Source organism: Xiphophorus couchianus, chromosome 20 (assembly GCF_001444195.1).
Source record: "Xiphophorus couchianus chromosome 20, X_couchianus-1.0, whole genome shotgun sequence".
In the NCBI taxonomy this organism is placed as follows: Eukaryota; Metazoa; Chordata; class Actinopteri; order Cyprinodontiformes; family Poeciliidae; genus Xiphophorus; species Xiphophorus couchianus.
The window spans coordinates 23,095,454-23,104,941 of NC_040247.1; the positions used below are offsets into that span (position 1 = coordinate 23,095,454).

Consider the following 9,488-nt stretch of genomic DNA (forward strand, 5'->3'; position numbering starts at 1 on the left):
ATAAATGTCAGTCTGCTTTTTTATAGGAAACATTCGTTTAATCCACTCAACTTGAATGAATCTTAAAATATAGATATTGACATTAAAAAACCCCCAATTTTCTAACATTGTTCATTCAGCATGCAACAGGTAAGCAAAGTATCAAAGTTTTTCTTAGTTTAAATATTTCTGAGTCACACAAAATTTTAACAGCAAGTGTTGTTAAAATCTGAAAATAACAATAAGAAAACATTAAACATGCTCAATGTTTATTTTACACTTTGTATGTTGAAAACTGTGAATTCTGTGTGGTAATTAAACCATTGTGGGTTGCTAAATTTAAGTATGAAATAAAGATTAGTTCTCCACCTGGACTACATTTCCCTTGTCAGTGTGGGCGTAGATGAAGGCGGGGTCAACCCAGCGCGTTTGGGTTTTTCTGTCGGACTTTTTTTTTTTGCTGAGGATTGTAGCAAGCAGACTCCAAGCCGCTGAGGAGATCGCTGCAGATCGGTAGGGAGGGAAAAAACAACTTTTTTCTTCTTCTTTTTTTGTTGTTGAACGAACGGTAACGAAAATCTGAACTTTAATGAGAGAGACGAGCATTTTGCACAGATCCTGTGTTGTTTTTCTTTACTTAACTTTCTTACACCGCCCATTAAGTCGATAAATAAAACAACGGGTCGTTCTCCACACATTGGCTGCTAAATAAATAGTTTATGTTGTTAATCCATAACTCATATTTTGGTGTCTTTAACGGAGGCATTTTCTTAATCAATGTTTTATTGTTATCCGTAAACATAATTATATGTGGGGAGGGGGAAAAAAGCCACATCAAAAGTGAAGATCGTTGTTTTATTTATTTCTTGCTTGCTTAATCTGTGTATTAAGTCTATAATATTCAGCTCTGCATGTTCATGTTCAGTGTTATTGACTGCGTCCATAATTAGCATGCAGGAACACGCTGAGAACACCGAGCCCTCAGCTCTCTCTCTCTCTCCGTCTCTCTGGCACAAACGCTGGAAGAAGTAGTCTGACTGGAGCAGCTGCACCGACTAGATCAGCACTTCTTTATGTTTCCCCTCCATGTCTGATAATAAATCAGCTGAAATGACAGATATAAGGTCACTGTAAACAAACAAATGAGACTAAAAGGAACTGTATGGGAAAGCACTTCTCTACAGTACAGTAAAATCATCTGAGTGAAAGATTTTGCTTGGTTAGCTAATGTATAAATGGGGTTATTGTTAAAGTAAATGGGTTCTGCTTCATAGAATTGATTGAAATTAGCCAATAAATGGCCTATTTCTTAAATATTAAAAGATGTATGACTTCTAATGATGGTTGATCAAAGTTTCAAGAAGTTTTCGAATTAACCTTGTCTAGGTCGTCATGTGTTTTGTTCCAGCATAGCCTTTATTTTTATTTTTTCCACTTACAGCTAGAAAGGATTCGGTTCGAGAATGTTGTTGTTTTCATTTTGCGTTTGTGTTGAACTCTAAAGTCCGCAATTCTCTGGAAGCTAAGGAAAAACTTGTTATTGTCAGACTGAATTAAAACTCAGGGTCTCCAGATCCTGTCCTTACCACTTCATGAAGTTCTGCAGAGACCAGGCAGCAAGTAATTCATTTGATTCAGGTGTGTTTGAGAAGGGGCACATCTAAAGGCTTCGTTTGGATTGCCTGTGATAGACTGACACAAAGTAGTGTGCATAATTGTAAAGTGGAAGGAAAGTTATACCATTTGCAGATTCAAATCAGGAAAGTATGTTTTATCTTGCATTTTTCGAATCAGGAGCCTCCACCCCTATCTCAAATCTTTTGCAATTTCTAACAAGTTTTCCTCTAGGTGTGTGACCTTTATTTATCTCCATCCATTTATCCTTCATAGTCCCTGCTGGAGAGAAGTGTCGCCTCAGCATCTTCCTGTAACCGCCGTGTGGTTGAGTGTCTGCAGCACCTCCTGAGTTTACGTGGGCCTCTTTGCTGCTGCTTCTAAACCGCCTTAATTTGCCTTTTTAAAAACACAAATTGCTTCCCTCCCACTTTAATTATACATTAAACTATGTGTGGGTCATAAAATTCCAATAAATCTCACAGAGTTTTGCTGTTTCACCGTATTCCCTAGACTTTTTTATGTTCTGCTGGCAGTACAGAACATTCAGTCAGAGAGAACTTAACCACCTTCATTCCTCTGTGTTTTCATATTCAGTCTGTTCTGATTAACTGCGTGTCAAACCAAGTTGCTCAATAGATGTTGCTGTTTGATTTGCTGTGAGGAACAGTAACATTTGCATAAAACTGGTAATGTAGCTTTTTCTTTATTCTCTTAAGTGTCAGCCTGTGTTGTCACATTTGACTGCAGTGATCCAGGTTGTGTCCAGTTTGCTTAATCAGGAGTGATACAACACAGCGTTTAGTATTTCTCTCTTGCCTCATTGGCCTTTGCAGGGCTTTAAGGCTAAAATCCCTCTTTTCTGCTTCTTTACCCTTCATTCCATACAAATGAGTTGTTGTCAATTGAACCCATGTGTTAGAATTACTTTCAGCAGCATCCACTTTGTCTCTCTAGGGCCAATTTGACAAAGATTTGTTTTCTTAAATCTCAAATACATCATTAAAGTTTACAACCTGATAGCCTAATACCTTCAAGAGCTGTGAAATCACTTTGTTCAGCAATGCAGAGCATGTAAAAGCCAGAGCTTGAAGTGTATTACAGGCTTTGAGTCAGTATTAAAAAAAAACATAGAGCATGTTTTTTGTCTTTTTTTTTTGTGCTTCACATTTTTCCTAGAATTTTCAGATGGTTGAGTTTAAAAAAAAAAAAAATTTTTTAAACCCCTCTGTTATCTTGTTTCCCCGACAAACTGCAAACAGACGTGACGACACGCCTAAAGTCCAACCAGAGGCTCCCTGCTCAACATTTTTGATGATCTGCACAACATCACCTCAGGGATTTGGCCTCTGAAAAACACAAGCCATGTACCAAGTGGTGCCCGGCGGCGCCGGGGGCACGATTACAGATGTTATCCCCAAGCAGAAACACACCAAGGATTCTCGACCCTTGGTTGGAGCTGGAGTTATCGGCCTGTTTCTGGTCATCGCAGCCGTGACTGCCTGGTGTTATTACATAGCCTCCCTGCGCAAAGCTGAGCTGCTGAAGACTCAGCTGCTGGATCTCAATAAGGACGGCTACATTATCCGCAACCAGGGAGGGTCCATTGTCTTCAGAATGGATTTCAGGTTGGTAATTTTTTTTAAATGCATCTATGTGTATATATTTATATGAGATAATATTCTAACTTACTGCGGTACATAAGCTGTACCTCAGTAAGTTAGAATATTATCTGAAACTCTGTTTTATTAGATTCAAAAAGCAAAACTTATAAATGATCCACACCTTTGCCCAAAATGTTAAAATAAAAATGCTTTTTACCTTTTCTTGTGAAATGATTGTGACGCTTATCTTTTCCTGACATAGCATAATCTCAAAATTTTACTGATTCATTTCTTCCAAACATGTACGGGAGATGAAACAACAGTAAAAAGAGATTACTTGTATTTTCTGGAGACACACAAAGTGATAAAGAAATTACTTTTGTTTAATTTGATGTTATGGCTTACAGCTAAAGAGAAAAATTGATCCAGTTCCTCGGTAAAGTCTAATATCACAAAAGACCAACATAAGACCATTTAATACACAGATTATTACCTACACAACCTGGGGAGAGGTTGTTAACTTGTCTGTAGTGCAGCAGACATTCATTGACACCCTGTATGAGGACGGGGGATTAGTGTTTTTGATGACTGTCCTAAAACAGCTACTAAAAATCCCAAACTCACAAATTAGATTAACAATGAAAATTTTTTTAACACAGAATAGCCAGAAATGTATTTCCATGTACTGTACAAGATATGACAAGAGTATTTGGCTGAACTGAATGTTGTGTTTTCAGTGCTTAAAAGACAAGTATCACAATTTGAAATTAATTACCGATAGAAGTTAACTTTAATGATCTTCCTATTTTTTGCAATATTATTAGTGTTTTTGTTATCAACAAAAGAATGAAAATCAAATGACTTTTTAATCTTGACAGATCCGGGACTCTGGACTTGGACTCCTGCTCCAAAGAGGAAGAAATCCTTCGTTGTGATCGGACCACTGACAGGAAGCTTAAGTTTTTCATAAAGACAGTGCGGCCCAAGGACACTGTGCAGTGCTATCGTGTGCGCTGGGAAGAACTGGTCCCCAACATTCCTGTTGAGCATGCCATGACTTACAAGTTCGCGCACTGGTATGGGGGAGCAGTGTCAGCAATTCAGCACTGGCCTATTTCTATTTCAGGCCAACAGGCTCCCAAGCCCTTTGTCACGAGCGACATTTACTCAAACCGGGAAGAATTTGGAGGAATCTTAGAAAGTTACTGGTTGTCATCCAACGCCACTGCCATCAAGATCAACAACTCTGTGCCTTTTCACCTTGGCTGGAATGACACGGAAAAAACCATGTACTTCCAAGCAAGGTATCATGATACCCCTTTCAAGCCAAACCCCGGTGAGGCTCCTTGTGCTGAACTGAGCTACAGAGTCTGCGTAGGTTTGGATGTGACATCCATACACAAGTACATGGTTCGGAGATACTTCAACAAACCATACAAAGTGCCTGCCAAAGTCATGTTTGAGCACCCTATTTGGTCGACTTGGGCTTTATATAAGCGTGACATTGATCAAGAAAAACTTTTGACGTACGCTGCCAACATTCGCAAGTACAATTTTAACTGTAGTCATCTGGAACTCGACGACCGCTACACAAAACGTTATGGAGATTTCGAGTTTGACCCAGTCAAGTTCCCTAATGCATCTGAAATGTTCCAAAAGTTAAAATCGGATGGATTTCTGGTGTCTCTATGGATTCATCCTTTTGTTAACTATGACTCTGAAAACTTTCATCCTTTGGTAGAGCGAGGGTTGTTTGTCCGAGAGCCAACAGGACGGCTGCCTGCGTTGGTTCATTGGTGGAATGGCATTGGCGGCATCTTGGACTTCACCAACCCAGAGGCCCGGGAATGGTTTGCCTCCCAGCTACGTTCACTGCGCTCAAAGTATGGGGTGTCCTCTTTTAAATTTGATGCAGGGGAGACGAACTACTTACCTTGGAAATTTAGCACAAAGAATCACATTCACGACCCCAGTTTTTTCACAAGGCGCTACACAGAGATGGCTGTTCACTACAATGATCGAGCTGAGCTGCGCAGTGGTTACCAATCCCAGAACATATCCTGCTTCTTCAGACCGACTGATAGAGATTCTGTCTGGGGTTATGAGCTGGGCCTCAAATCTCTCATCCCCACAGTGCTCACCATCAGCATCCTTGGGTATCAGTTCATCCTGCCAGACATGATCGGGGGCAACGCCTACCTGAACCACACAAGCGGAGATCGGGCATTACCTGATCGAGAGCTGTACATCCGCTGGCTGGAGCTGTCTGCCTTCATGCCTTCTATGCAGTTTTCTATACCTCCGTGGGAATATGATAATGAGGTGGTGGAAATTGCTCGGAAATACACAGCCATTCACAAAAGTCTTGTGGCACCGCGGGTCCTCGAGCTGGCAGGGGAGGTTTTGGACACCGGGGACCCGATCATACGGCCACTGTGGTGGATTGCCACTGGGGATGAGACGGCCTATAAAATTGATTCCCAGTTCCTGATTGGGGACGACCTAATGGTAGCTCCAGTTTTAGAGCCTGGAAAGCAAGAACGAGACATATATCTACCCGCTGGGCACTGGAGAAGCTACAAGGGGGAAAGATTCGACATCAAGAAGCCGCTGCACCTCACAGATTATCCGGTAGACCTGGATGAAATTGCCTTCTTTCTTTGGGTTTAGCAAGAAAGAAAATGAAAGACTTGATCATCTCATGCTCCTATTTCCCTCCTTTTGTGCCTTTCAAAGAGATTCAAACACCTTTCATATTTTGTCACTCTACAAGCATAAAAGTCAACGTATTTTCATGAACTTTTTATGTGTTAATTTCCCACAAAGTGTTATGTAACCTAACGTGAAGTAAAGGGATGCATGGTTTTAAAAACAATTCTGCAGCTGGACGTGTAATTTGGTTTTTTTCTTCTTGTTTTTCACATCTAGAGACTGAAATGTTTCTCCATTGGTCTTTGCAAAATAGCACAACTTAATCAGATTTGAAGTAGAGCATCCTGGCACAGATTCTCATTTCCATTTAGGTCTGGATTGTCTAACCCATTCCAATGTACCTGTGTATGTTTTGGTTTAGGGTATCCTAAATGACTTGAGAAACTTCCAAAATTACATCATGTTTCTTTCCTTCAGCAATGAGTTTGTTGCTGTTGCTGCCCTGTAAAATCCAGATTAGTAGAGGGCATAACAATTTTTATAAAAATCTTCCAGAACTGAGTTTTTGATCTATGCAGCTCCTTCATTTACAGCTCAAAATTTCATGACTACTTTTCAGATTAATGCTCCACTTGCTTGACTTTAGGATAGTCATGTCTTGGCAGGTTTGCAGTTTTGTGACATTTTCTATTTTTAGATCACAGATTGAACAGCCCTCTTTAGATCCTCACTGCTACAGACAGTTTTGTAAGCCAAATCTGCTGTAAGCTTATCAGCAAGTTTATTGATATGTTCTTTGGTCTTTATGTTGCTGTTTGTTCCCTTATGTTCTTCAACAAATTGTCTTCAAAAAACACCTAGATTTATTCATAAAAATTGACACAGTGGTTTCTCAAGGCAATTGGTGGCCCTGGATTTTCTTAAGGAACATCAGAGTAAAGGGGGGCTGCATGAAAAACGTTTCAGAGTTGTAAAATATCTTGAAAGCCATGCATCTCTAGTCTACCTTTTCACAATTACTTTGTGTTATGCCACAAAGATCCCAATAAATTCATTGTGGTTGTAATGTGACAAAATGTGAAAACGTTTAAGGGGTTTGGATAGTTTGCCACTGTACAAGTATAGCAGGTGACATGATGTGAAATGTAAGAAAGTTCACCTTCCCTAAAATAGCTGTGAACAGGAATTTAACTTGTGAAATTGCAGCAGATATAAAAAGTTTGGTCTTTATTTGAATTCTGTTTTTTTTTTATAAATTGCTTATTGTTGCCATATTTTTTAGCATTTGCCACTTTTTAAAAACAGAAATCTGTTACCTTTAGCCAGCACTGGCCACTTTATGCCATTCTGCCTTACCAAGAGCGGCAAAAGAACTAAGCACACATTTAAATCGCTGTATAATCTCAAGCTTATTGAATAAGCAATCAGAATCCAGATTTTAGATATTTATCATATTTAGCGCCGCTTCAAGTCTTATATTGAACATTTGGTAAAAAGGGAATATATAAGCCAAGAATTGTTTGCCATAAAGCTGTTTTATCAGTGCCATTAGGCAGATTGCAGGCTACACGATGATATCCTGTTCTCCCGTGACGCTGACTGCTCTTCTCGTCGTTTGTTGATTCTTATCAGGAAGCCAGGTTTAACGCTTCAGTTATCAGGACAAGAAGCTGCAGGTTTAATCATTACATTGCTCTCACTGTGTAACATGGTGCCTTGCAAGACGTTTTAGACAAGTAGAAGATGTTTTAAATATTTAACACTTTTACTCAGGTAATGGCTTTTTTGTGTTTAAGGTGTGTAACCCCTATTAATGCTTTCAAACAGCTAGAAACATTATAATGTAATGTATTTGTGGATGGCTGTAACTGGAATCCTAAATGTTTATTCAGCTTTTTATCAATTAAATGATAAATAATTAGAATTTTGTAAGTCAACAGCTTAGCTGACCTGGATTCCCAGCCTAAATGGTACAATATTTTCTTGTCATATTTCTTTAATGTAATGTTTCTGTATGTTTTTCACTTTGTTGCTACAAGCTGCTCATTTACCATGTTCCTTTTTAGATCGTGGAACATCAGTTGTTGCAATACAAGCTTTTTTAATAGGGTCTTTTGGTAACTAAAGATGAAACAGATATGAGTCATCTGATTCAGGATCGGATCTTCAGACGAATCCGTTCTGACATCTCCAATGGATACCCAAGAATACCTCCTGTGTTTCCCCCACCCCAAAATAAAATAAGACACATACTGTGAACAAGTGCCAACTTCATTTGTGCTTCACATATTCAGGCATATATAAAATAACACAATTCAGGGACTCCTTAATGACAGGATTTTTAGCATACTTTCTTTTTGTGTTAGTCTTTTAAAAAATTTTTGTGAATTCTTGATCCTTGTTGAAGCTGAAATAAAATAAGACATTGAAATTTAAGACCAAGACTCCTCTCTATTAATGTGTGAATTGACCCTTTTTGAAATATTGTATATTAATGCTTTGTGCCTTTGACCCATAAAGTGATGCTAACCTGACTTGAGCCTTCAGCTTGCTGCTTCGGCTCTGACCTCAGTGTGCTTTGTTTATGTCCTTTGACATCTTGTCAAGAAAACATCGTATTTATAGCAGCTCTCACTTAGCATCTGTGCCAGGCTCATCTTTGACACCATTTCTGTCTTATGGCTAGACTGACTGGTCTGGCTATTTTTGCTTTTGATTCTTTGATCTCAGTGTGTGCCTTTGATGTTTAAATTTTTTTAAATATATTTTTGGATGTGACTAAAAGGCTGCATTTATTCTAATGCAATTTTGTATCAATGTATTAAAAGAATTATGAGACCATCGTTTTTGTTTGCATTTAATCCCTAATTATTTTTCTTTTACTAGAAGTACATTGTTTCACAGGTGCATCGTAAAGAAATACTAGAAACAACAATGTTAATGTATTTAAATGATTTAATACTAAAGTTATATATTTTGGTTTTTGTTCAGATGATTTTTAGGATTATGGATAACGGCAGAAGAAAACTTAAATTCTGCATATCGGAAAATTAGATTAAATGTTTTAATGAAAATTATGTCCTCATACATGTTGCATTTGAACAAATTAGAATATTATTTAAAAGTTAATGTATTTCCGTGTTATATACAGTCATACATGCTGAAACTGATTTATGCTTTATGGTTAAATGTATTGTCTTAGTATTATCCAGCGTTTTTTGACCCAGCGTTGTCATTTTACATGGCCTACAACTTTGCTTTGTAATACAAAGGACAAATATTTATTACAGATTTATTGCATAATATGATGGTGCCATGCTGGAATTGACTGAGCTCCCAAGAGCGACTTGTTCTTTTACAAACATAATTGTGAAGAACATGGTCACGCTTCTCTAATATATAATCTTAAATTTGTGTAGTACCTTTACAACAAACTGTATTTTGAGTTTTCCTTTGCTGCCAGCCATAATTTTAAAACGTCACGAAAGACGAACGCTTGAAATACATCCACTTACCTGTAAAGACCCACTATTTGATTTGAATTACAGAAATAAATTTACCTTCTTTTGATGATGATGTAATTTACAGAGATCCACCTGCAAACTTCGCAGCTTGTACATACATAGTCACTAACAAAAG

General features: G+C 38.2%; 1 protein-coding gene across 4 annotated transcripts; it reads left to right on the plus strand.

Annotated features, from left to right (window-relative positions):
- Positions 1 to 375: 375 nt before the first annotated feature.
- On the plus strand, positions 376 to 8,692 carry myorg (myogenesis regulating glycosidase). Of its 4 annotated transcripts, none has more exons than XM_028002607.1 (3): positions 376 to 492; positions 2,856 to 3,221; positions 4,076 to 8,692. In XM_028002607.1, exons 2-3 carry the CDS (start codon positions 2,959 to 2,961, stop codon positions 5,865 to 5,867), a joined length of 2,055 nt encoding a protein of 684 aa, XP_027858408.1. In that variant the 5' UTR covers positions 376 to 492; positions 2,856 to 2,958; the 3' UTR covers positions 5,868 to 8,692. The 4 variants fall into 4 exon arrangements, with proteins under 4 accessions (XP_027858408.1, XP_027858410.1, XP_027858411.1 ...); XM_028002609.1 differs by having other exon boundaries at positions 430 to 547; XM_028002610.1 differs by lacking the exon at positions 376 to 492 and adding an exon at positions 554 to 2,282.
- The last annotated feature ends 796 nt before the right edge of the window (positions 8,693 to 9,488 follow it).